Raw genomic sequence first — 27,297 nt, 5'->3', positions numbered from 1 at the left:
AAACATTTGTAACTCAAATCTTTGCTTCTGGGGGATTCTACAAGTGTCTTCTAAATCCTAACTGTTTTCTTAAAAACGTATGTTGCTGTAATATCGGTGGTGCTCAAACTTTTTCATGTCAAGGACCACCCAAAATGATATGTCTTTGGCCGCGGAGCCCCATCTGAAAATATTTAATTCCAATGTTCCCTTTAAAAAATTCTAATATTTGCACAAATTTTCACGATAAAAAAGAATGTTTTGCAGATCTACAAGCTTGAATATCTGCTATTTTTGAATAGCCAAATAAATCTTAAAATGACACACAGATGCGTTCCCGGTCTTAACGGGTTAATGCCTTTTCCATGGCCCTCATTCCTCTGCGGTGCCGTGCACTTCAAGCTAGAATGTCTGAACTCTCCCCAGAAAAGTAGAGATTGTGTAGTAGGAGGGAAGTAGTAATAGTTCATGTAACGTTTTTTTTGTTGCTTTTCGTAAAAATGAAATTGCTCCTAAAAAGGACAGAATTCTTGGGTGTCCTGATAGCCAAGTGGTTATAGGGCGCGTACCACATGGGAGGAAAATGTCCCTGGTTCAGGTTCCCAGGACGGACTGACCATTTGCTGTATGTCATTCCCCTACTCTCTCGCTCGCCGCATTTCCTGTCTCTCTCCACTGCCTCTTAAAATGCCCCCCCCCCCCCCCCAAAATAACTGAATTAAGAAATTGCATTTCGGACCAAATGTATAAAACGTATAGACATTGTTATTGTATGTATTACTATGTAATGAAAACTGTATTGTAAATGCTTAAGAAGGACATTTAACCCATTAAAACCAGGAAAGCATCTGTGTCGGTTTAGATTTTAGCGTTGGCTGTTCTAAAATAACAGATGTACAAGCTCACAAGCTTGTACTGTACATCTATTTTTGAAAAATCTTGAAAGGCATCTGTAGAATTGGCCTCAGGTCTTAATGGGTCAAATAACTTGTAACAGCTTTAACCCATTTAGACCGGGAAAGTATCTGTGCCATTTTAGATTTATTTGGCTATTCAAAAATTGCGGATATACAAGCTCATAGCGCGGCACCGATGCTATGAGCTTGTAGATCTGCTATTTTTGAAAAATCGTGAAAATGTGTGCAAATCTTTTAACATATATTTTTTAAAGTGATGATTTGTAAAATATTTTGTTCCATGGACCTCCAGAAGCAAAGATTTGAGTTAAAAATGTTTCAAAAAAAGATATGCATGTTCAAGATTTTTCAAAAATAGCAGATCTACAAGCTCGAGTGCCGCACTACGAGCTTGTATATCTGCTATTTTTGAATAGCCCAAAGTATAAAATAATGGTTATAACTAAAAATTCTAAAATGATACAGTAGCCTATACGTTCCCGGTCTTAACACATCGACCGCCAGAGGTTAATCTCATAATGTACTCACCAGTGCCAAGGTGTTTTTGTTGTTTTTTTGTTTTTTTCATGTCGCCATAGATCTTGTTAAAATCCTTAAGATTGAGCCGTACACGGTCTGTTTACATCCGCGACATCCCACTGTATCTCCCAGTGAAAACCACGTGTCAAACGGGGTATCCATGGTAGTTAGAGCGGATTACGTTAAACAGTGAAATGCGAGGAGAAAAAACTACAGGAAGAGAATTGAGTTTCAGTTTCGTCTGTAGAACGAGGGCGGACGTGATCGTCAAAACCGGATCCCAAATAATTCCGTTTCCGGTCATCAAACCGGAAACGGAAGTGGATCAAAAAAAAATCCGAAAGTGAACCCGGAAATGTTTAGCGCGAAAAGACCGTGGACCGTAGGGCTACGGTCTCGGCGCTTAACAGTTGGATTTAACGGACCGTAGGACTACGTTCTTGGCGGTTAATGTGTTAATGGGTTAAAAAGGCTTTTAACACTTTTTTTTTTAATGGTTCAGAAACATCAAGCATTAGCAGCCTGTGTTGACAGTGCAGGTATAGGCAACAACGGAACACGAGCACACGCACACAAGTATGACTGACATGAAGAATAAGACGTCTTGACAGCGTGCACGGCTGCACGCTCGCTCGCATCTTTTAGCTCAACGCACCACATCCTGTGTGTGTCTGTCACCCGCTTTTAACAGGATTCTGATCCGAGAGCTGAAGCGCCTGGAGAACATCAGCCAATCACCCTTCACCTCGCACATCACCAGCAGCCTGCAGGGACTCTCCACCATCCATGCCTATGGAAGAGGAGACGACTTCCTCCAGAGGTCAGAACAACAATACCATTCATAGAGACACTTCACCCTACAGATAAACTGTTATCTATCTGTCCCCTATTTGTTGTCACAGAGACATAGTGAGATAGCGTGTTGACCACTAAACTAAAACCCTATGTATTTCGTTGACCAAGGGTCCCCCAGGGGTCTATACACTTGGTCCCCTCGCTTTTTCAAATATAACTAAACCAGTCCTTACTCGGGGATGTGCTCTCTCTTTCTCCCACAACCATGAGAAGTTGATGTTTAAGCTGTTTGAGCTAAGCTATGTGTGCCACGATGACAGATGATCCCATAGGCCGAACTCGGAATCTACTGTGTTTACACAAAAAAACGCTAATAAACGGCTTACATTTTGTGAAAGTGAAAAGCTGGCGTTGTGGCTGTGTGCATATGCTAATGGTCAATGCCTGTGTGCAAGTTCAAATCTATTGCTCAAGCCACTGAAGAGAACCATGCGGAACAGAAAGGTTTTGATGACAGTGTTTTGATGACAGTGTTTTGATGACAGTGTTTTGATGACAGAGGTTTATTAGTAGGATAGTAGGATATATAATAGGATAGGATATCTTAAATGACCGCTCTGACAGAATCACTGGGCTCGTTTTAGTCTATGGGATTTTGAATTGGAGAAACGCTTGCGATTAATCATTTAATCGTTATGTTTTTTTTAATAATATCAATGAACCGATTAATCACTTAAGCCCTATTTTATACTTCGTCACACAACGTTGTCGTGTAATTTCTTTATTTTTTCCCCTTTTTTTTGCCTATAGTGACATGCCTAAAATAAGGATCGATAATATTGTATTAAATTATCGATTATCTATTACTTTTTTTTTAAATATATAAGTGGATTGGTTTGATGAACTTTTTGCATCCCTATATAAGAGTGCTTTATCTTTCCGTCCAGGTACCAGGAATTGTTGGACACCAACCAGGCGTCCTACTACCTCTTCAGCTGCGCTATGCGTTGGCTCGCCGTCCGCCTGGACCTCATCAGCATCACTCTCATCACGGCCGTGGCTCTTCTCATCGTCTGCATGCACCACCAGATCACCCCGGCCTACGCAGGCCTGGCCATTTCATACGCTGTGCAGGTACGCACAACAAACTACACCGTCGCTGTCAGGTGGAAATCTTTTATGTACAAACCGTTTCTTTTTTATTATTTTTCTCTTTTCTACCCCGGATTTGAACCTGGTTATATATATTTTCGGTTATATGTATATATATATAATATGTATATTGGTTATATTTTTTGGGGTCTTTTTCTGCCTTTTATTGATAGGAACAGTGGACTGACAGGAAATGGGGAGAGAGATGGGGGGGGGGACACACGTTGCAAAGGTCGTCGGGATCGGGAGTCGAACTAGCGACTCACCAGCCTATAGGTGCCCAGACTAGGTGCCTTTAGGTTACTCCAACCGTCCGGGCCTGAGCCTGGTTATATTGTAATAACATACTCCACCATACAAATTGGACAAAAGTACATTGTATTCATTTAAAAAAAAAGTTACATAGTGCCGTTTTAAATAGTGAAAATATTTAGCTATTTTCACTACTCTTGAGCGACACTCTTGTTAGTCTTGTTTGATGAAATGACATAAAAAGTTGCAATATTGGAGATACAAGGTTTCTGCCCGACAGCAGCGACATGCATATCACCGCTGTCAGACGGAAACTTATATAACCCGTTACTTTTATATTTAAATATTTAGACAGACGTACGCACTTTCAACCCGGCGTCCCTATTTTGGGCTCGTCATTATAGGTGAAAACGTTCAAAACGTTTCAGGAATGTTTTGAACAAAAATAGTCACGTCAGAATGCAAGGCGTTGTGAGCTTGTAGATTGTCTATTTTTTTGCTGCTTTTGCGTGACATAGTCACCTTTATTTGCATAGCACGCTTAAAAACAACAGGAGTGGATCCAAAGTGCTTTCCAGTCGAGAGAAGACAACATCAATGACACATTACAGTGTTCAGAGAGAGCTCAGAACATAATAAGACACAAATAGCCCAAAAATACAAAAAAACTGTGAACACATATGACATTGTCATATGACGAAGTATAACCCATTAAGACCGGGAACGCATGTGTCATTTTCAGATTTCTTTGGGCTATTCAAAAATGGCAGATCTACAAGCTCATAGCGCGACACCGAGTGCCCGCGCTATGAGCTTGTAGATCTGCTATTTTTGAAAAATCTTGAAACTTTTTGTATATTTTTTAAAGCGAAGATTTGTAAAAGCGTTTTTGTTCCAGTGACCTCCAGAAGCAAAGATTTGAGTAACAAATGTTCGCTTTAAAAATATTATATTCAAAGTTATTTTTATTTTTATCACGATTAAAAAAAAATAGCAGATCTACAAGCTCATAGCGCGGCACTCGGTGCCGCGCTATGAGCTTGTATATCTGCTATTTTTGAATATCCAAAGAAATCTAAAATGACACAGATGCATTCCCGGATTGTAATGGGATAAAATTGGAGCATGCACTTATGAAAAAACGTGAAAATATGAAATATGGAGATACGGTCCAAGGTTTCTTCTGTCTGACAGCGATGATATATACAAAGTACATGCACGTATTCAAGATAGGTGGGATGGGGGAGGGGGGAGGAGTGGGGGGGGGGGTAGTGTAAAGGTTATAGAAGAGGGCTTGTGACTGGAATGTCTCTCGTTTTGAAATCCCACATTAACTATTCAAAAGACAGGAAAAAGAGAAGGACTTTTCCGCTCTCTCCTCTCCCTCGATGATAACTTTCAAGGTGGCCTTGAATAAGACATGTAACCGTACTCGTCACAGGCAAACGGAACAGAAGGCTGTTGTTGTCGTCGTGTTGTGTTGTGTGTGAGTGTATAGCTGTACAAACATGAATGGGGGGCATTTCTTGAAAAAAAGGAGAGCGAGCAAAACGAGCGTGAATGCGTGCCAAAGCAAAAACTTGTCCCTGCATAAATAAAGGTTTAGCCCATTAAGACCGGGAAAGCATCTGTGTCATTTCAGATTTGAGCTGTAGGCTATAGCACAATGTTTCAAAAAACTCTTAGGATTCAGAAGGATTTAGTGGTTCTTAGAAATGAGCAGATCTACAAGATCACAGCGCGTCACTTCGTGCCAAGCTGCGAGCTTGTACATCTGCTATTTTTTAACTTAAAAAAAAAAATCTTCTGGGGGGGTCCCTCGCACAAAAGGTTTTCAGATGGGAGTCTGCGGCCAAATACATATATCATCTTGGGGGTCCTTGACACGAAAAAGTGTGATAACTGCTGATTGGCCTCAGGTCTTAATGGGTCATTTTTTTATTTGAGCTAAAAAGCATTATTTTACACTTTGGCTATTTTTGAAACATTTTGAAAATGTGTGCAAATCTTTGAATATATATATTCTTTTAAAGCGAACATTTTTAACTCAAATCTTTGCCTCTGGGGGTCCCTGGAACAAAATATTTTTAGATGGGGGTCCGCGGCCAAATACAATATCATTTTTGGGGGTCCTTGACATGAAAAAGTTGGAGCACCACTTATAAAGCAACATTACGTTTTTCATAAAACTGTTAGGATTTAGAAGACGTTTGTAGAATGGGCCTCGGGTCTTAACGGGTTAGAAAACAGCGTGCCCAGACCAGCACTATAAAAGAATGCATCTTCTTCCCTCTTTTGTTTGGCTCTTTGGGGTTTTGGCTTTATTGCAGTTCTTGTAATGCTGTGTTTATTATTCCATCCGCTGTTGGATTGCCGTGGGGTGCGGCTCTCTGCCGTGAGAGCCATGAATTGAAATTGATTCAACGCACGGTAAAAAAAGAGCCGTATCAGCAAATCCGGCCTGTCGGGTTGTAAATTTTGATCGGTTTTACGGCTCGTTCATTGTAGGGCGTCGCCGCGCACTTAGATTGAGAGTGTTTGGTAGTAATTGGGCCTGAGGGTGTTAATCATTAACCTCTCTCTCTCTCTTTCTTTTTCTATTGTTCTCTCAGGCTCTCTGTCACTGTCATTATAGTCAACAATTTTCAAGAATAGCAGATCCATAAGCTCACAACAAGTCGCCATGCAACACATTGTGAGCTTGTGGGTCGGCTGTTTTCGCTGTTTGTCGTACAACGAAGTGCATATAGGGCATTAAACCACTTAAGCATTCGTATTCTGGGGGACACCTTCACAGAAAATGGCAGATCTACTAGCTCACAATGTGTTGCTTGCATGGTCTGTTGTGAGCTTATAGATCTGCTATTTTTGAAAATGGTTGACAGAGACATTAATGACAGTCACAGAGAGATCCGGAGGGAACAACAGAAAGAGAGATAAAGAGAGAGAGGGGTTAATGATTAACTCATTCACTGCCAATGATGTCTTGTGATGTCTTTTTTTTAAATGTATTTTTATTCTCACACAGAACCAGGAGATAACGTGATCCAAAGATGTACTGCTCCATTCACTTCCTGGTTAAAGTATTTGGGAAATATTCTGTATCTCGGCTCCTGTGTTTTAATATGTATTTTTTGGCGAAACATGCTATTTTCAACGGCGTATGACAAGCGAACGGGAAGTCGCAATGACATTTTTTTTCTTTTCACGGAAGCACAGTGAAACCCTCCGTGATTAGCAACCATCAGGGGGATTGATCATACCGGAGATAAATATTCTGTGACTACTTGAAAAGGGTAAGAAAATTGAAAAATCGCTGGCAGTCTGGGCTTTATTTATTTATTTACTCTGGCAGTGTTTCAGTGGATGAACGCCCTCAAGCCCGACTACTACCAAGTTATTTAGAAGATGTTTAATGTCGAGCGAAAACGGAAAAGACACTAGTATACAGTCCTGAGGGACTCCGGTCAATCAAGTATAGGGGCTCGAGTCGTTAAAGGGACATTTCACCGATTTTGCATCAAACCCCTATTTTTGTCTAGGACCCATAAACATGATCCTGGTGTGTTTTTTGTGTTTTATCTGTATTTTTAGATTTTTATCCATATCCTCAGAGACTATGAGTCATTTGACTCATAGTCTCTTTATCTCACCTTATTTCCTGACTACAATTTAGACCACACCCCCACGCAGCCTCCCCTCCGCACAGGGAAGGGCAGTGCCCCAAAGCATTATGGTCATTGTAGTAATGCAGCAGTCCAGTCAAACCACAGTCAAACACACAGACTTCTATATTTTTCTGGCCATAGGGTGCAAATTTCAAATTTTGCTACTGTTATCTACTACAAATATTATTAACATTGAGTGACTGTAAGTTCTTCCAGGGGTGAAATGCTCCTTTAATGTCTGGTGTAATATAATTGGGTACTTGTCTCTTGTCTCTTCTTCCCCAGCTGACCGGCTTGTTCCAGTTCACTGTGAGGCTCCTGTCAGAGACGGAGGCTCGCTTCACGTCGGTGGAGCGGATCAATCATTACATAGAGGTAAGAGCAGCACGTATTGTATGGCCAGTGGCATCCCTGTGGGTGAAACACACGGTCGCTTGGCTACCAGGGATAGTATATCGTCTCTGTCGGGTGGAAACCTCATATGTCCAAAACTATTACTTTTCAGGATTCTAATTCAAGAGCATCAAAAGTAGAAGACCTACAAGCTCGAAACGCGTCGCTTCGCGCCGCATTTCGAGCTTGTGGATCTGCTGCTTTTGATGCTCTTGTGTGACGCTGTAGTATGATCAAGTAGGGCAGGGGTCTTCAACTTTTTTCAGGCCAAGGTCCCCTAGCTGAGAGAGAGTTGAAGCAGGGACCCCCCTCTCTATATTGTACAAGTAAGACGCGTGAACGCTGGAAGCGAACGCAGCCCTATTTTATTTTTTTTGTCTTTTTGAAATTGTTATGTTGTGTATTTACGGACTTCCGTGTTAATAATCCGTGTTATTTCACCGTGATGGGGAGAGCGTAGAGAGAAAGTGACGTGACTGCCTCCGCCTCGTATTGAATTTAATTGGGGGGATATGGTTCTCCTATGCACGGAGTTTCAGAGTTCCTACTCATCTATGCACGGCTCCACTCTGACATCTGTCAGCAGCCAATGAGAGCGCGAGTGACATGGGGGCGCGGCTGCACACATACTGCACACAGAGAGACACACACACAGACAGACAGAGACACACACACCCCGAGCACGGTGGCATAGTAAGCTGCACTTGGGCGGCCTCCTTCCGCGTTCGCAATAAAATTGTGTTTCAGGTTAAACTTTTTTTTTGTTTACTTGGTCTGCTCTTTTTTCCCTCTACACCTTATACCTCTTTGCCAAAAATAGCCAATCTACAAGCTCACAATGCCTCGCAGCGCGAGGCGTTTTGAACTTCTATATATAGCTCTGCTATTTTTAGCTAAAGTTCTCCCCAGAAAAGGGATGCTAGGGTTCAAGTGGTTAATGTAAAAAAGAAAATCATATCACACAAAGATTTGGTGGCCCCCCTTGTAGTAACTCTGAGGACCCCCTAGGGGTCCCGGACCCCCTGAAGTAGGGTGTTAATTTAACGGAAAAACACAAAAACGTAGAATATGGAGATAGGAGGTTTCTGCCTGACAGCAACGATATCCACACATAATGCACACATAACACACACACACACACACACACACACACACACACACACACACACACACACACACACACACACACACACACACACACACACAGATTAAAGGAGGACTCAAGCTCAGGGCAGTCTCGGACAGCAGTGCGTGTGTGTGCGTGAGAGTGTGATAAGCCCAGCAGGAAGCAGATGGAGGCGAGTGTGTGCTACACTTCACGGCACATGACAGGGCATTTTTCGCCTAACAGCCATCAGACCGGAAAAGGCGATCAATTTGTTCTTGCCAGGAGACGCTCCTCCTGGAACGAGCAGATCTGTGAATTACTCTGTTAACACTGCAGGGCAGTTGGAAGGCGTGTTCACAGCTAGGCCTGTGACATTTATTAGATAATTGCCCGATCGAGCAATTATTTGAGATAAATCACAGTTATTTTTTTCGCATTATCGTCAGAATTGTTTTTTCCATTCATCTGTATAAATTCACCCGTTGATTTCATACATTTTTCAACCCTTTTTAAAAATAGTGGAATTAGCAGATCTACATGCTCAGTTTGTAGATTGGCAATTTGTCCACTGTTTTAAAACCTTTTTTAAGTATAGAATTATTAAATATAAGGCCTGTTTTGGCCATGTTGCATTATTCATTTTGATTATTGGTACCGGCCATCATCAGTCATTCGTATTTAAATTATTTGTCATAGGTACCCTGTCAAAGCATACTTACAGTAATTATACGCACATGGATAATGGGTGCTGGGCCAATAAGGCTAACATGAATTGAATTAGTATGGCAATGTTCCGATCCGCAATGGACGTTCTTCAGGTCAGTTTAGATACACTGTGCAATTTATGTTTAAAAAGCCTAAAAGGCAAAGACAAATGTAGTTTTTATGCATGTGTTCCAATGTTCAATCCCCAAAACACAATCAAATCTTTAATCGCAATTCTTTTTTTGTATGACAATTAATTTCCAAGCAAAATTGCATGATTGTTGTGACCTCTATCTATCGCTCTCTCTCTCTCTCCTCCTCCCAGAGTTTGGAGAGCGAGGCTCCCAGACGGGGTCCTGAGCCGTCCGCTCCTGCCCCCTGCTGGCCTCACCAGGGAAGGGTCTCCTTCCAGGACGTGGAGATGCGTTACCGTGACGACCTGCCTCTGGTGCTGAAGAAGCTGTCCTTCGACATCCAACCCGAGGAGATGGTCGGCATCGTGGGCCGCACCGGCTCAGGTATGAATGAACCACCCCCAACTGGCCAAAATAGTTATACGCAACATGAACAGCAAACCACATGAACTCTAGCACAAGGGTTTCCAAACATGTCAGTGATGCGACCCACCAAAATTAATCATATTTGAACCCTGACAAGCACTTGGAATTGTTGGCATTACATTTAGTTGACTCGGTTCCACGGATAAATATCGTGGAAAATAGCCGATCTACAAGCTCACAATGCCTCGCACTGAGAGGCGTTGTGAGCTTGTAGAGCTTGCAGGGCTTCTTCTCGGAATAAATCTAAACCTTCCATAAAACTCTCCATCTTTGCACGGTGTCGACAGGAAAGTCGTCTCTGGGCGTGGCTCTGTTCAGACTGGTGGAGCTGACGGGTGGCTCCATTGTCGTGGATGGACTCAACATCGCCCACATGGGTCTGGAGGAGCTGCGCAGCAAGCTGGCCATCATTCCCCAGGAGCCGGTCCTCTTCATTGGCACCGTCAGGTAGTCCACTCCAATTTGATCCCATACTCCAGACCCAGTGTTGCCATGTCCACTCATTAGAAGCGACTTTGGGCTTGGTTTTCTGTAAAGTCACCTGTAAATATTGGTAGTTGCGGGGTTGCGTTATATCTTTGGGCTTGTGTGTAGTTGCTTATTTGGACTTTGTTCCTATGTTGTTTAAACCAGTGGTTCTCAAACATTTTCATGACAAGGACCCCCAAATTAATGTATTTGTCCACGGATCCCCCAATCTAAAAGTATTTTGTGACCCCTGTACCAGATTTGTGTTGTTAAAATGTTTTAAAAAGATATAAAAAATGTTCCACTTTTCTTTTTTAAATAGCAAATCTACAAGCTCGACGCGTTGTGAGCTTGTAGATCTGCTATTTTCAAATATCCAATGCTCACGTGGCCTATAGTCACTTCTTTTGGCCTTGTTTTCATAGACCTAGTTGCTCGTTTCTCTCGCCACACTGTCCAGACCCTGTGAGAGGGATATTCTTGTGGCTTCAAAACAGAGGTTATCAAACCAAGGTCACCGATTACAATTACCACACTGGCAGGGACTATGTCATCATCGCTGCCAGGCAGAAACCTTGCATCTCCATAGTTCATGTTTTTATGATAATACAAAAAATATATGTATATATATACATTTATGCCATATTTTATAATTTGTTGTACGAAAAATATGCATTGTGACATGCTGTGGGCTTGTAGATTGGCTGTTTTCGCTATTTCAGAAATGTTTTTACAATTGTCTCCTATAAAGCCCAAAATGATGACACAGCAGGAAAGTGTGTCTGTGGGTTTTATAAATATTTAACCAATGAGAACTGTTAACAAAAACTAAATAATAACTACACTGGATCCATTGGATCTTTTTTTCCATTTCCTGAAAAGTAGTGGCGTTGGACATACAAGGTTTCCACCTGACAGAGATAATATTCTGTATATAGATACAGTACATAATTACCTTTTTTTAAGTGCTCTTGTGTGACTACTTCAGAGGGGGTTTGAAGAATGGCTCGTAGATAGATAGATACAGACAGACAGACAGACCTCTATTGATCCTGAGCCAAATTCAGTTGTCATAGTAACACCGCAGTAAGGATGAAACAAAGATACAGGTATTAGGAACAAGAACAGAATAAGTAGTCACATCAGTCACACACAACAATAGATTAACAATATAATATAAAAGACAGTATAAAAATGACTTAACATGATCCGACCTGGCCCTCTGTGCCCTGGTCAGGAGTGTAGAGTGTATAAGCCAGTGGTTCTCAAACTTTTTCATGTCAAGGACCCCCAAATTGACACTTATTAGCCCGCAGACCCCCATTTGAAAAGATATGCCTCAGGGACCCCCATAAGAGAAGATTTTTACGGCTCTAGCAGTGATTCTCAACCATTTTAATTTCAAGGACCCCCCAGTTTGATATGCATTAGGCTACGGACCCCCATTTAATGACATTTCTATCTCTGGGACCCCAATTTATATTGTAAAATCAATGTTAATTTAACTCTGAGAGTGTACAAATGGAACCAAATGGACCCATTAGGGTCCATTTGGTTCTATTTGTACAATCTCAGAGTTACAGACCCATAAGGGTCAATTTGGTTCTATTTGTACAATCTCAGAGTTACAGACCCATAAGGGTCAATTTGGTTCCTAACTATACATCATTTAGCTGGAGACACCCTGGAACTCCCTCAAGGACCCCTGGGGGTCCCCAGACCCCACTTTGAGAACCAATGGTATACGCTATCATTAGGTGGACATAGAACGCACACAAAACCTACGCCTCTATCAGCAATGAGAACAGATATTATAAATAGAATGAACTGGCTGTCTGCACTTGGACTGACCGGACATGAGTAAACATAATAGGAAATCTGTCACAGTAAGATGGGCATATAGTAGTTGGTTATGGGTATGAACAATAACATGTATCAAAGTGTACATATATTATACAGGTAGGCATGTAGATATACTTTAAGTGCCTATATGCAGTGGTGGAAGAAGTACTCTGATTTCTTACTTAAAGTAAAAGTTGCAGTACCCCTGTATAGAAATACTCTGTTACAATACCTGTATTCAGAATTTGACTTGTGTGTAAAACTACAAAAGCATTGCATGTATTGGTGGGATAGCTGCTGGTTAAATAAGAGCTGTTGTTTTCTAAAGATCATGACTGTGAATTTTTTTTCCCAACAGGACAAATTTAGATCCATGGTCTCAATATTCTGATGCCCAGATATGGGATGCACTGGAGAAGACCCATATTAAAGAGATGGTAGGTGGAATAATGGTTGAAAATAATATTAATATTTATCCCGAACTTCGTCTATTTGAAAATAGCACATCTACAAGCTCACAATGCGTCACTTTGCGACGCATTGAGAGCTTGTAGATCTGCTATTTTCAAAAGATTTGTATACATTGTGAACACTACATTGTGAACGAAATGGGACATTCTGCATAATGAGTACTTCTACTTTTGGTACTTTAAGTACATTTTGATGCCAATACTTTTGTACTTTCACTGAAGTAAATTTTGACTTGGACTTTTACTTGTAACAGAGTATTTCTGCATTGCAGTATTGATACTTTTACTTAAGTAAAACATTTCAGTACTTTTCCCACCACTGACTCTGGACTCAGAAAAGCTTTGGGAACCCCTGCACAGTAGTAAGAAATGAGCTCTAGCTTGTCATAATAACCCCATTCACCCGTCTCCACCATGCCACCCTCTCAGATCAGCCAGCTGCCACACTCCCTCCACTCAGAGGTGACAGAGAACGGAGAGAACTTTTCAGTTGGAGAGAGACAGTTGCTGTGCGTCGCCAGAGCCCTGCTGAGACACAGCAAGGTATGCCTGGTGCCATTTAATCCATTTAGACCTGGAAATAAGCCTATAATGTTGTTATACCTTTCAATCCGGGGGAAAGCATGTGTGTGTCATTTTAGATATCGTTGCTGTCGGGCTAAAAGGGATAGTTCACCCCCAAAATGACTTTTTTTTCTCTATCGATTAGTCACTCCATGGAGACTTGAATGAATGGATATATACCTAAGCCAATAATTTGATGACCAGCAGCGGTTCCGGTAGGAGACACAAAGAGTCTCCTTTGTGTCTCCTACCAGAACCGCTGTCTATAGCGGTCCGCTGGTCAAAACTAAAGAATATCCATGAATTCTCCGTGGCATGGGGGTGACTAATTCATAGAAAAAGAGAGATTTTTAGGGTGAACTATCCCATTTAACCTCTTATCTCCATATTCTGACTTTTTGTGTTTTTTTCATAAATTAATGCCCTTCTTGATCATACTACAAAGTCACACAAAAGCATCAAAAGTAGCTACTTTTGCTGCTTTTGAATTTGAATCCTGGAAAGTAACAGTTTTGGATATATGAGGTTTCCACCCGACAGAAACATTTATTTAATTTTTTGGAATAAAAAAGGTAAGTTTTTCAGAAAACCTAGGTTAGGATTTAGAAGGCGTTTAACAAATCGGCCTCAGGTCTAAAAGGGTTAACACTTAGATTCCACAAAACATATTTTCGGATGTCTCACAATAACTTGCCCCACCAAGAATTTGAGTTTAATTCTAGAACCCGGGAGAAGAACAAAATAACATAGCCTAGTATCCACACAATTAATTCACATGGCACTGCATGCTGCTCTAAAGAGTCTGCAGCCTCTGCGTGGCTTAACATTGCCACCCCATGGCTTGCATCGTAACTTCACCTCAAAAACCTGGTTTGATAAGAGGCCAAATGTGGATCAATAATATGCATTATGGGCAGCCTGGGGTTGTTTTCCAATATGTACACTGTAATAACATGATTGATCTTAAACAGGGTGTGTGTGTGTGTGTGTGTGTGTGTGCGTGTGTGTGTGTGTGTGTGTGTGTGTGTGTGTGTGTGTGTGTGTGTGTGTGTGTGTGTGTGCGTGTGCGCGTGTGTGTGTGTGTGTGTTTTTGTTAAAATAAGTGTTAAATAGCTCTAGGTTCGGACAGCAATCGTTACTGTCGAGTGTTTGTTCAGTAACAGGAGTCTCTCCAGCTCTTTAGTAAACAGAAAATACATGTTCAGATTGGTATACCAATTTGATCTCATCGGGAGAGGGAACGAAAGTAATGAAACACAAAAATGTGCACGCTAACATGGAACTGGAACACTATGAAATTGAAGCTGATAAATGATCTTTGTGGAGTTCTCTCTCCTGATTGGATAAAATCCGTAACCCAGGTTTATTTCCGGATGTATTTTCTGTTTACTAAAGCAGTGGTTCTCAACCTTTTCAGGCCGTGACCCCCCAATATAATCATATTTGAACTGGGGACCCCCCCCCACCCTGACAAGCACTTGGAATTGTAGGAGTTGAGGCATTAGTTTGACTCGGTTCCACGGATAAATATTGTGAAAATAGCCGATCTACAAGCACACAACGCCTCGCAGCACGAGGCGTTGTGTGCTTGTAGATTGGCTATTTTCACTACGTTTGCCTCTTTATTATATTATTTGTCAATTTGGCCAATGTTTGACCAGTTTTTATGGTATAGTTTGTTGATTACTTTTGATGCAGTAATGGTCTTTTTTTTAAGGGATTAAAAAGGTCTTAAAAGTCCTTAAATTGTCATCTAGGGACCCCCCAAAGATCATGTGGGGATCCCGACCCACAGGTTGAGAATCACTGTACTAAAGAGCTGGAGACATAGGGAGACCCCTGTTTTAACAAAAACACCCTTTAATACAGAAGTAGCAGGCATTATAAGCACACATTCATTTTCTTTAGACAGAATTTGTCTTGTCTCTCAGCCCGTCTCATCATTTCTCATTCAGGATGTTAGTTCATACAATGTAAAAAAAAAAAACTCTCTCCCATAGATCCTGCTGTTGGACGAGGCGACGGCGGCCATCGACAACGAGACGGACCGTCTGATCCAGGAGACCATTCGTACCTCCTTCGGCAGCTGCACCACCCTCATCATCGCCCACCGTCTGAACACCGTGATGAGCTGCAACAGGGTCATGGTGCTGGACAACGGCCAGGTCTGTGTGTGTGAAATAAGTAACACCGGGTTCCTAATACCAAGATCCCCCCCCCCCCCCTGTGGTATATAAACAAATTCCCCAAGTCAAATGGAACCCCCTCTGCTTTAGTCATCCGTCCCTTTAACCCATTCAATCCGGGAACAACGCGTCTCTCTCTGTCACTTGAGATGTCTTTGGGCTGTTAAAAAAATAGCAGATCTACAAGCTCATAGCGTGGCACCTTTGAATATATATTATTTTTTAAAGGGAACATTTTTAACTCAAATCTTTGCTTCTGGAACAACATATTTTGAGATGGGGGTCCGCGGCCAAATACATATAATTTTGGGTGGTCCTTGACATGAAAAAAGTTTGGGAACCACTGATTATAGCAACGTATGTTTTTAAAAAAAAAACTGTTAGGATTTAGAAGAGATTTGTAGAATCCCCCAGAAGAAAATATTTGAGTAAAAGATGTTTGCTTTAACATATTTTACTCAAAAGATCTGCTATTTCTCCCTAAAAATAGCAGATCTACAAGCTCATAGCGCGGCACTCGGTGCCGCGCTATGAGCTTGTATATCTGCTATTTTTTAAATAGCCCAAAGAAATAAAAAAAGAAACGACACACAGATGCGTTCCCGGTCTTAAGCGGGTTAAGTGATGGATCGGATAAGACGGCACGTATTCAACTTTCATGGTCACTTGGCACTGGGGGGGAGCAGAGCATTTGCAGTCTGTGTGAGTGAGGCTGAGGGGGCGAGTGCAGAACGTGAAGTGCATGCCCAGTGACCATGGTTAACATAAACTTGGTCCGGGGTTTTTCTTTGCCTTATACTTTTCAAACATAGCCAGCTCCACACCAAGGTCAATGTATTCCCAGGCATTGAACCACTGCTGTTTACCACGTGTGTGAACTCTATACTTAGTAAACTAATACTTAGTTGATTATTTTCCCTCCACACCAAATCTCCGATCGCCCGAACTACAAGCTCACAATGTCGTGAGCTTGTAGATTGGCTATTTTTCGGTGAATGTTCCCCAGAGTAGTACTGCAAGGGTTCAAGTAATTTCAAGAGGTTAAAGGTAGGTTAAGTGATTTTCTTTTGTTAAAATAAGTGTTAAATAGCTTTATATTCAGATAGTACTCATTGCTATAGAGTGTTTGTTCAGTAACAGGAGTCTCCATGTCTCTCCAGCTCTTTATTAAACAGAAAATGCATTTTCAGGTCAGGATACCAATTTTATCGAATCAGGACAGAGAACTCAGACAGGATACAGATTAACACTATAAAAATGAAGCTGATAAATGGGTACTCTCTCCTGATTGGCTGAAATTGTGTCACCTACCTGAAAATGTATTTTCTGTCTATTAAAGAGCTGGAGAGACAGAAAGACCCATGTTACTGAACAAACACTCTATAGCAATGAGTACTATCAGAATATAGAGCTTTAACCTTTTAACAAAACCCTTTTTGTTTTAACCAAAAGATATCACTTACCCTACCTTTAAGCCGTGTACGTTTTCTTTAAAAGAAAATTGCCCAAAATAGGGAAGCCGTGTAGTTAAACTTCTAGTCCAAATATTTGTTATAATACAGATTCTTTATGCTGACATACATTTGTTTGATTCTCTTTGTATCACCACAGATCTTGGAGTTTGACAGTCCTGCCGCGCTCCTGGCTGATGAAAACTCCAGATTCAGGGCCATGATAGAGGCGTCAGACACCGCACTGGAAACAAACCAGTGCTGAACCCCGTGACAATGGGAGAAAACATGGCCGGCTAAACTGAGGTGCACAAAAGTATTAGTCCACCCAATCCTGCCATTGAGTGAAAGTGTCCTCTGGAAAAGAAAAAAACAATTATATATTTGTATACATAGTATATGGCTACTGAGATTAATAATGTCTATTGATTTTAAAAACCAAAGACTTTATGGCGATCACGTTTCCAAGGGTGAAAAACGTGGTCGCGGACAAATCTAACTATGCAAAGAAACACATGTTAGTCGTCTTTTCTTTGCAAAGCGGCGTCACAATTTCCCAAGTGTGTTTCTCTCGAAGGCCAAAGGATTTACCTTCAAGCGAGACGGAGCAGTGTCTCTGACAATGGCACTTCATATTCTATGGAATAATACATGGAAGTATATCTGTTTGCGGTGCTTCAAGGACTCCCACACACAGTAGCTATCTCCAGGATGTACTGTATGATAATCGACCAGTCTCAGAATTTATTTCATAGGTTTTTTTTTAATGCTGGCACAGAGTATGACTGTTCAGTCAATGTGCAGATAAGAAAATCATGCCACCATTGATTCACATGGTACTGTGTGTGTGTGTGTGTGTGAGGGGGGGGGGGGGGGGGGGTGCGGTGAACCTCCACCACCCGAATATGATGTAAGAGCAAAATGGCCACCGTGAGATTATGATCAATGGCAGCGCTGATCAATTATAGTCGCACTCTTTGGCAGCAGTGGTTCTTACCTTTTCAGGCTGCAACCCCCCAAAATAATCATATTTGAACTGGGGACCCCCCGAAATAATCATATTTGAACTGGTGGACCCCCCCCACCCTGAATTGTCAGAGTTGAGGCATTCTATTTGTTTGTTTGACTCTGCTCCACAGATAAATATTGTGAAAATAGTAGGTCTAAAAGCTCACAACGCCTCGCGTTGCGTTGCGTTGTGAGCCTGTAGATCTGCTATTTTCACAATGTCTTTCTCTTTCTTATATTATTTGACAATTTGGCCAATGTTTGACCAGTTTTATAGTATCGTTTGTTACTTTTGATGCAGTAATGGCCTTTTTTTCTTTTCTTTCTTACGTTTTTTGAGGTGCTAAAAAGGTCTTAAAAGTCCTTAAATTGTCACTTCACTGTCATCTGGGGATCCCCCCACTGGGTGTCCCGACCCACAGGTTGAAAACCATTGCTCTATGGAGCATAGAGAGGCATCTGGAGTGTTGCAATGCTAACATGAATGACTGAGCACTTATCAGTCGAGAGACACCATACCTCCAGAACACCAGGTCAAGGTACCCATTCCACTGAGACCCTGTCTGAAAACACTGTCTGAAAACACTGAGTTTGTCAAGTTTATTTGTGCGTTTTCCTCTTCGATACGCCTAATCGTTTGTTGAATTAATGTGGCGTATTCATTTCTGCAGATCCTTGCAGATGGAGTGTGTGCGAGCGGCCCCCTGCAGTTGTTGTTTTATTATTATGTAATGGAATCAGTGGTGGAAAAAGTACTCAAATGTTTCACTTAAGTAAAAGTACCAATACTGCAATATAGAAATACTCTGTTACAATAAAAGTCCGGAATTAAACATTTACTTGAGTAAAAGTACAAAAGTATTGACATCAAAATATACTTAAAGTACCAAAAGTAAAAGTACTGAAATATTTGAAAATAGCAGATCTACAAGCTCACAACGCGTTGCAATGCGACGCGTTGTGAGCTAGTAGATTGTCTATTTTCAAATAGCCATGTACTGTATAAAATAGCAAAATAGTGGTTAGTGTATGTTTTATAATATCATAATCTATATCTGAAAAGTAACTAGTAACTAAAGATTTCAAATAACTGTAGTGGAGTAAAAGTACAATATTTGCCTCTGAGATGTAGTGGAGTAGAAGTAAAAGTATTGGAAACTGGAAATACTCAAGTAAAGTACAAATACCTCAAAAATGTACTTGAGTACAGTACTTAAGTAAATGCACTTAGTTACTTTCCACCACTGAATGGAATGCATGTGTTTTTCCATTTGAACGCAAGTGTTTCAAAACGGCACCTCTAAATCCCAAATCGCAGAAGTTATAAATCTGCATATTTTTTATCACGGCAACGTCTGAAGTGTTGAACTTCATGTTTTGATGTAGCAAAATATTATATCCTGCGGTGACATGGTAACAGGTGAAATGGTGGATGCTGTATATGGGGGGGCAGTGAAGAAAATGGTACAGACAAGCACCAAAGTTGAAATCAGCCTGATGGCCTGCCACGGTCTTCATAATAATGTTTAGTAGAATTTAGGATTGTGAGCACACAGTAATATCCTCAGTGATATTTTTGCCATTTGTAACTGTGAAAGCGCAACAATGTAACCAAATGTTACATTTGTGTGCTTTCAGAGTTAAATTAATACTTGAGGATTTTTACCCATGCCTTAGCCTATAATCCAACACTGATCAATGAGACAAAATATGTGCAATATCTTTCTATTGCATCGATAGTCAAGCATAGCTTTTGTACAAGACTTGAGATTGTAATTTTTGAATATATTTTTATTTGTAAATGTTTGATTTCTGTTTCAAGAATTATTTTTCAATAAAGTATTTTTTATACATGTCGATGCTCTCTTGTTTGTGATCTTGTATATCATTATTACAGTATAAGAGGGGAATGGAACTGTAGGCCGATTTTGTAGTTAATTTCCCTGTACATTTTAAAATCTACTGAAGGGTAAAAACATGAACAAAAGCACAAAGCTGTAGCTAATAGAAATAAAGGTTGTGCTGTGCTAGATTGGTGCCAATGTGCAGGCCAGGCACTGACAATACTGTTGACTACTGTCAATATCTTTATCCTCCTTTTAATTTACAGGAAAACAAACTACAATGTCAGCCTAGGGTTTTATTCCTGTGTGAAAATTCAATTAAATGAAACAGGCTAGTCTCTCCCTTGGCCCCATAGATTTAGACCAGTGTTTCTCAACCTTTTTTGGGCCGGTGCCCCCTATCCAATACCCTGTCACAGGACTTCCAGGCCCTGACATCCCTGTCACAGTGCTATGAGAGGGGCCTGATGTGACAGGGCCTGACATCCCTGTGACAGGGCTTTACACCTGACCTTTGATTCCCACATTAAACACCTGTGCAAAACCCTATTCTTCCACCTCAGAAACAAAGCCAGACTCTGTCTCACACTCACCCTGCCAGATGCCGAAAAACGTTTTCATGCCGTTGTCTCCTCAAGGCTTGACTACTGCAACGCACTTCTCATCGGGATCCCTAGCAAGAGCATCCGGAAGCTCCAGTACATTCAGAACAGTGCTGCTGGGATCCTGATGAAAGTGCGGAAATATGAACATATCACACCCATACTCCATTCGCTACACTGGCTTCCCGTCTCATTTAGAATAAAAACAGTACAAGGTCTCCCTCCTTACCCATCAGTGCACAGCAATGCTCCCTCCTCTAAAGGAACTCATCGAACCCTCGACCTCCACCCGCTCCCTCCGCTCTGGAAATTCAAACACACTCAAATCCCACAAGACGAAGCTCCGCACCATGGGGGACGGGCCTTCTGCTCAGCTGCTCCTCAGCTGCGGAATGCCCTCCCTGACCATCTGAGAGCACCACAGTCCGTTGACGCTTTTAAAAGGGGACTAAAAACCTTTCTTTTTAACAAGGTACATGCCTAGATGGACTTAGCTTAGCTGTGTATAGTTGACCATTGCAATGCAGCACTTTGAGATTTGTGTCAAATATAAAGTGTGTTACAAATAAAATGTATTATTATTATGTCAGTATCATGGTCAGTATCATGTCAGTATCATAGTCATCATGTCAGTATCATGTCAACTTAGTATCATGTCAATATCCTGTCAGTATCATGTCAGTATCATGGTCAATATCCTGTCAGTATCATGTTAGTATCATGGTCAATATCCTGTCAGTATCATGTCAGTATCATGGTCAATATCCTGTCAGTATCATGTCAACCTATAAAATATATATAGGTAGGCCTATATTTTTGATCAAAAGCAATAAGACCTATATTGTGATGTGGAACAGGTCAAGCACAAAGTAATGAGAAACCTAAGACTAAAAGCGTTTCTGTCTTGTGAAGATTGAACCTGGCTGTGAAAAGGCATTGTGCTCACTCACTCATATTTTGTAGCACATGTCCCATGGGTCCTGAGATAGCACAGATAGACTCATGCATGCTCAAAGCAGTGAATAACCTGTAAGGTTTATGGCCTTGCCAAATCACATCCAATATAGTCTGACCTTACCGTCAGAGACAACACACAAGAACCTATATTCTTAGATGACTCCTGCATTGGCTAGGCCTATAATATCCTCCTGAAAATGTGTGTATGTGTGTGTGCGCATGCGAGTGTGTGTGTGTGTGTGTGTGTGTGTGTGTGTGTGTGTGTGTGTGTATGTATATATATATATATATATATATATGTGTGTGTGTGTGTGTGTGTGTGTGTGTGTGTGTGTGTGTGTGTGTGTGTGTGTGTGTGTGTGTGTGTGTGTGTGTGTGTGTGTGTGTTATTAATTAATATTTGTATTATTGGTGTTGTTATTATCATTATTATTAACAACATTTTCATTTATTTGTGTTAAATGGTTTGACAATTTAAATTGATAAACAACAACAACAAATATTAAACAGCTTTTTTGGCAAGCAACACTGATCAATGAGGCTGTGTGGAAAAACTGTGAAACTTTTATTTTGAAATCGAGGGGAGCAAACGTCGGTGAGTGTCCCGGAAGTGGGATGTGTTGTAGTCAAAGCTAGCAGCGTTGCCATGTCTGCTTATTATAAGCGACTTTGGGCTTGTTTTTCTGTAAAGTTGCTTGCAAATCTTGGTGGTTGCGGGTTGTGTTTTTTGTGTGTGCTTGTTTCTAAAGTGTAATTGCTTATTTAGGGCTTATTTACTAGTGTTTTTTTTTAAACCATAGAAGATAGACTGTCAAATCTAGGGTTTAAACATTTTCATGTCAAGGACCCCCACATTAATATGGTATTATCCAAGAACCCTCCCATCTGAAAATATTTTGTGCCAGGAACCCCTGTACTAGTACTACTCAAAAATATTCCACATTTTGGACTTTAAAAAAAAGATATATATTTTTTCAAAAAGCCGACGCATTGGGCTCGTTTTCATTGACCCGGGGTTTGCTTACTTCTCTCCCAAAACCTGGCAACGCTGTAAGCCTACTATCACTACTAAGCTGCTCGGGGCTCGGCTGTGTGTGATGTGATGCCGCTGGATGATGATGGCTGCTTTCGGCATCCTAAGTTACGAGCACCGGCCTCTGAAGAGGCCCCGCCTGGGTCCTCCCGACGTCTACCCGCAAGACCCCAAGCAGAAAGAGGTCAGAAACCAAACACGATATAAGCCCCTTAAAAAAGCCGTATTTTTTAGCCCCAGAATGTGGTGTGTGTGACTCGGGCTTGGGGTCTCTGCGTATTGTAGCGAGAGGCCGAGGAGGAGCTAGCATCGATGCTAAAGGCTAGCTGCAGTACAACAACAATGAGCGTAACCCAGCCTCTGGTCTGCTGCTGCTTGTGTCAGTCGGTCGGTCGGTGGGTAGCGGCGAGTAGCTTAAAGCTTTAGCATCGCAGCTAAAGAAGAAGACACCACTTTCCAAAACAACCCACTTGGGCTTTAGCTGTTTGTTTTAGCTGTGTGCTAACTAACTCTATCTACTATATATATATACAGTGGTGGAGAGTAACTAAGTACATTTACTCAAGTACTGTACTTAAGTACAATTTTGAGGTATTTGTACTTTACTTGAGTATTTCCAGTTTCCAATATTTTTTACTTCTACTCCACTTCATCTCAGAGGCAAATATTGTACTTTTACTCCACTACATGTATTTGAAAACTTTAGTTACTAGTTACTTTTCAGATATAAACTATGATATAATGAAACATACATTAACCACTTTAGCCCTATTTTATACCTAGGCTATTTGAAAAATAACCGATCTACAAGCTCACAACGCGTTGCATCGTTGTGAGCGTTGTGAGCTTGTAGATCTGCTATTTTCAAATATTTAGTACTTTTACTTTTGGTACTTTAAGTACATTTCGATGCCAATACTTTTGTACTTTTACTCAAGTACATTTAGAATTCTGGACTTTTACTTGTAACAGAGTATTTTTTACATTACAGTATTGGTACTTTTACTTAAGTAAGGAATTTGAGTACTTTTTCCACCACTGTGTGTGTGTGTGTGTGTTTGTTTAGTGGTGCGTGACTAACATAGTAGTTTGATCTGTAAAGGAAGCTATAAGTCTCTCTCTGACCACCACAGGTTTAAAGGGATCTTCGTGCTTCATGTTTTAACTAGCTTATGGAATCATCCGGATCTAGAATGGACAGGGACGTACGCAAGTGTCCCTCTGGTCTAGTCTAGTGCCATAAACAAACACAAAACACTACTGCCACTAACTTAACAAACAACCTTTGATACTGAGAGTTGGCGATGTGTTATTTATTAGCATAATATGTAAATGTGGTTTGCTACTACCACGTAGTCATTTGGAGCGACACTCAGTGGTAAATAGTTACTGGATAGATCACCCTTATGGCATTGAATGATTGATTGAATTCTTTATTAGAAGTTTGCAGAAAAAAGCACATGAAAGTACAGTTCAATACAAGGTCAGCTAATGGGAATTAAAAAACCCAAGAAAGCCATTGGCGTCCTTTGTACTCAATTCATAGTGACATTAAATGACAGACAGATATACACAACTATGCAGAACATCATATAAACAGTTTCAAAATACGAAAAAACTAAACATATGTACAGTAAACAGTTCGAGGGGGGGGGGGGCTAGGTTATGACTTTTACAGGGGCTAGTTTCGAATTGCAGCCACCTGAAGGTACTTTACCCATATGCACAGCCGCAAGGAACTCCTAGATCCTATTATTTATATCAATATTTCAATAAATATTCCAGATATTACCACATGCACTCGAAACAAAAATGGCACCATTTGACAAAATATGCCCAAACTAACCTGAAGAACCTCTAAAGAACCATACAGGAGCTTGTGTGTGTGTGTGTGTGTGTATTGTTAGATCAATATTGTTGTCTATACATACAGGCACTAGTAGTACAGCATTCAGTCATTTTAAGGATAAAAAAACAAAACAATCACTTGGCTTGGTCAAACAAACGTGTGTTGTTGTAATAATAACACATCTTTAATTCTTGACTTTCTTTGTTTGGAAATGTCTTGTTTGTGTTGGTGCCTGCGTTGTCATGCGTGTCTTACTGCTGGCTCCATCATGTGTGCATCCGTTTCTATAAACCAGTCACTCTTGTTTGTTCCAGGATGAATTGACTGCTTTGAACGTGAAGCAAGGATTCAACAATCAGCCGGCTGTATCTGGAGATGAACATGGCAGTGCGAAAAATGTCAACTTCAACCCTTCAAAGGTAAGCAAGAAGTGCAGTCAGACATGTTTAGGGTTGGGAATGGATCCTTTTTTTCTAAACGATTCCCTCTTAACGGTCCAATTCCTTAACGGTTCCTACAGGGCAGTGGTTTTCAACCTTTTTCGCGTCAAGGACCCCCAAATTGGCGCATATTTGCTCACGGGCCCCCATTTGAAAAGATATGCCAGGGACTCAACCATTCTGATTTCTTGGGAGTCCCAATCTACACTGTAGTATCATCATCATCAGTGTTGATTTAACTCTGAGTGTACAAATGGAACCAAATGGACCCGGTCCATTTGGTTCCATTTGTACACTCTCAGAGTTAGACACATAAGGGTCAATCTGGTTTCTAACTACTAACTATTTGGTTGGCGAACCCCCTCAAGGACCACTGGAGGTCCCTGGACCACTGGTTGAGAACCACTGCTATAGTTGGTTCCAAATGGACCCTCACAGGTCTATAACTCTGAGAGGGTACAAATGGTGCCAAATGGACCGTGTTATGATGGTCCTTGTCTTTGAAATCAAAGCGTTTGAGAACCACCGGTATTTGTAATTTATTGTATATAGCAGACGTGAACGTCCACATGCCAGCTCTGACAGTGTAGATAAAACCAGTTCCAAATGTGATGGAACCGATTCCCGGTTCCTCAATGTTGGATCCGGATCCCACCGGATCCCAACCCTAGGAGACATGTTGCATTGCGTGTGGCCTCTCTTGTCTCTGGTTTTGGTTTCGCCACCCTACTAACACATCGCATTGTTTACTCACATTGTTCACACAGATCAGTTCGAATTTCAGCAGCATCATTGCGGAAAAGCTGCGCTACAACACATTCCCAGACACGGGGAAACGCAAGCCACAGGTCAACCAGAAGGATAACTTCTGGCTCGTCACCGCAAGGTCACAGAGTTCCATCAACAACTGGTTCACAGACTTGGCTGGGACTAAACCCCTGACACAGTTGGCGAAAAAGGTAAGTTTTCCACCCCCCCCCCTCAGCAGCCCCTATTTACCACTGTGGCTTCTGTACACATGGCACTATCTTATAGATTAGAACGACGGGAAACGAGATCATGGGGGTGTTTTGTATACAACGCTGCTTTTTGAATGAATGATGCTTTCTATTGTTTTATGCTGTCCAGGAAAACAAAATAATTGACTTTGACGATATGTGTATATATTGTGTCATTCATTGATTAGCGCAGTGTTGATTTTGACAGCAAATTTTGATTCGGTTTTAGTCATAGTCTTTTGAATCAAATTCCATTTAGTTTTAGTCATCTGAAATTTTTGTCTAGTTTTAGTCGACTAAATATAAGATTATAGTCGACTAAATCTACAGTTGACTTAGTCGACTAAAATGTATTTTGGCGGTGCCTTGATGGCGTCGTAATGGCTGATTTTACACTTGGTTGCATGCTGAAAATAGCCGATCTACAAGCTCACAACGTGTCGCAGCGCGACGCGTTGTGAACTTGTAGATCTGCTATTTTCAGAGCGCATCACCGAGCCGCAACCAAGTATAAAATGTCTTGTCTTTTAGTTTTACTGGATCTCTTCTCCACTAGTCCCTCCCCAACATTTTTTTCTAGTTTTTATTCGTTGATGAAATTGTCAATATATTTAGTCATAGTTTTAGTCATCATAGCTTATTGAGTTTTCTTCATAGTTTTAGTCGACGAAATCAACACTGATATTTAGCGTTACTCATGCCATTGAAATTATCTTCATCAAGGTGCCGATTTTCAGTAAAAAGGAGGAAGTGTTCGGCTACCTGGCCAAGTACATTGTTCCTGTCATGCGCTCCGCCTGGATGATCAAGATGACCTGTGCCTATCATGCTGCCATTACGGAAACAAAAGTCAAGAAAAGACACGTGATAGATCCCTGTATAGGTAAGCAAACCCACAGTTTATTGTTACTGCTGCTTTTTAAAGGAAACCTGGATCCGTTTGTGGTGTCAAGTCTGTCATGTACCGCCCGACTACCTGGGTTAATAATGAGCCATTGTAAAACACTTTGGCTGTGTTCACTGCAATGGGTTAGAGATAAGATTGTGTTAACTAACTTAACTACACCGTGTGCAGCCATGCGCTAAAGTCCTCTATGTCAGTGGTTCTCAACCTTTTCAGGCCGCGACCCACCAAAAGAATCATATTTGACCTGGGTGGGGACAAATCAAATCATGTTTGAACTGGGGACCCCCCACCCTGACAAGCACTTGGAATTGTAGGAGTTGAGGCATTACATTTGAAAAATAGATGAAAATAGATCAGCTATTTTCACAATTGTTGCGTCTTTCTTATATGAATGAATGATTTTATTTAAGTGTCATGCCACCTCGTGGCCCATCCCTCATGGGATTATATGACACCTTTTCAGACAGTTACAATAGTCAAAAAAAAAATTTTCATACACTGTTTACCGGTATTGCTGATCATATATAACAGATACCACCGACCGAACAAAACAAAACAAAACATAAGGTACATATCCCCTACTGGCGGTACAACGCTTTTTTCCTCAAGTCCCAGGCTTTCTCCAAGTAG

The 27,297-nt window shown here is 41.1% G+C and overlaps 2 protein-coding genes across 5 annotated transcripts in view; both read left to right on the top strand.

The window, feature by feature from the left end:
- Positions 1 to 17,873, top strand: part of LOC308075835 (ATP-binding cassette sub-family C member 5) — a 69,490-nt gene extending 51,617 nt beyond the window's left edge. Inside the window, 9 exon segments of the mRNA XM_080415811.1 lie at positions 2,107 to 2,235; positions 3,158 to 3,344; positions 7,568 to 7,657; positions 9,814 to 10,006; positions 10,336 to 10,495; positions 12,717 to 12,795; positions 13,258 to 13,371; positions 15,393 to 15,557; positions 17,190 to 17,873. Of these exon segments, the coding sequence (XP_080271937.1) occupies positions 2,107 to 2,235; positions 3,158 to 3,344; positions 7,568 to 7,657; positions 9,814 to 10,006; positions 10,336 to 10,495; positions 12,717 to 12,795; positions 13,258 to 13,371; positions 15,393 to 15,557; positions 17,190 to 17,294 (1,222 nt within the window). The 3' untranslated portion in view covers positions 17,295 to 17,873.
- A 4,658-nt stretch (positions 17,874 to 22,531) lies between these two features.
- Positions 22,532 to 27,297, top strand: part of med12 (mediator complex subunit 12) — a 50,573-nt gene continuing 45,807 nt past the window's right edge. For all 4 annotated transcript variants that reach the window (XM_080416352.1, XM_080416351.1, XM_080416353.1 and 1 more), the window contains exons 1-4: positions 22,532 to 22,657; positions 24,637 to 24,741; positions 25,530 to 25,721; positions 26,484 to 26,643. In XM_080416352.1, the coding sequence (XP_080272478.1) occupies positions 22,553 to 22,657; positions 24,637 to 24,741; positions 25,530 to 25,721; positions 26,484 to 26,643 (562 nt within the window). In that variant the 5' untranslated portion in view covers positions 22,532 to 22,552. The remainder of the gene's footprint in view (positions 22,658 to 24,636; positions 24,742 to 25,529; positions 25,722 to 26,483; positions 26,644 to 27,297) is intronic.

The sequence above is a fragment of the Gymnoscopelus braueri genome (genome assembly GCF_963280865.1).
Source record: "Gymnoscopelus braueri genome assembly, chromosome: 20".
Classification (NCBI taxonomy): domain Eukaryota; kingdom Metazoa; phylum Chordata; class Actinopteri; order Myctophiformes; family Myctophidae; genus Gymnoscopelus; species Gymnoscopelus braueri.
The sequence above is the reverse complement of the archived record's forward strand: the minus strand, read 5'-3'. Positions and strand labels throughout refer to the sequence as shown.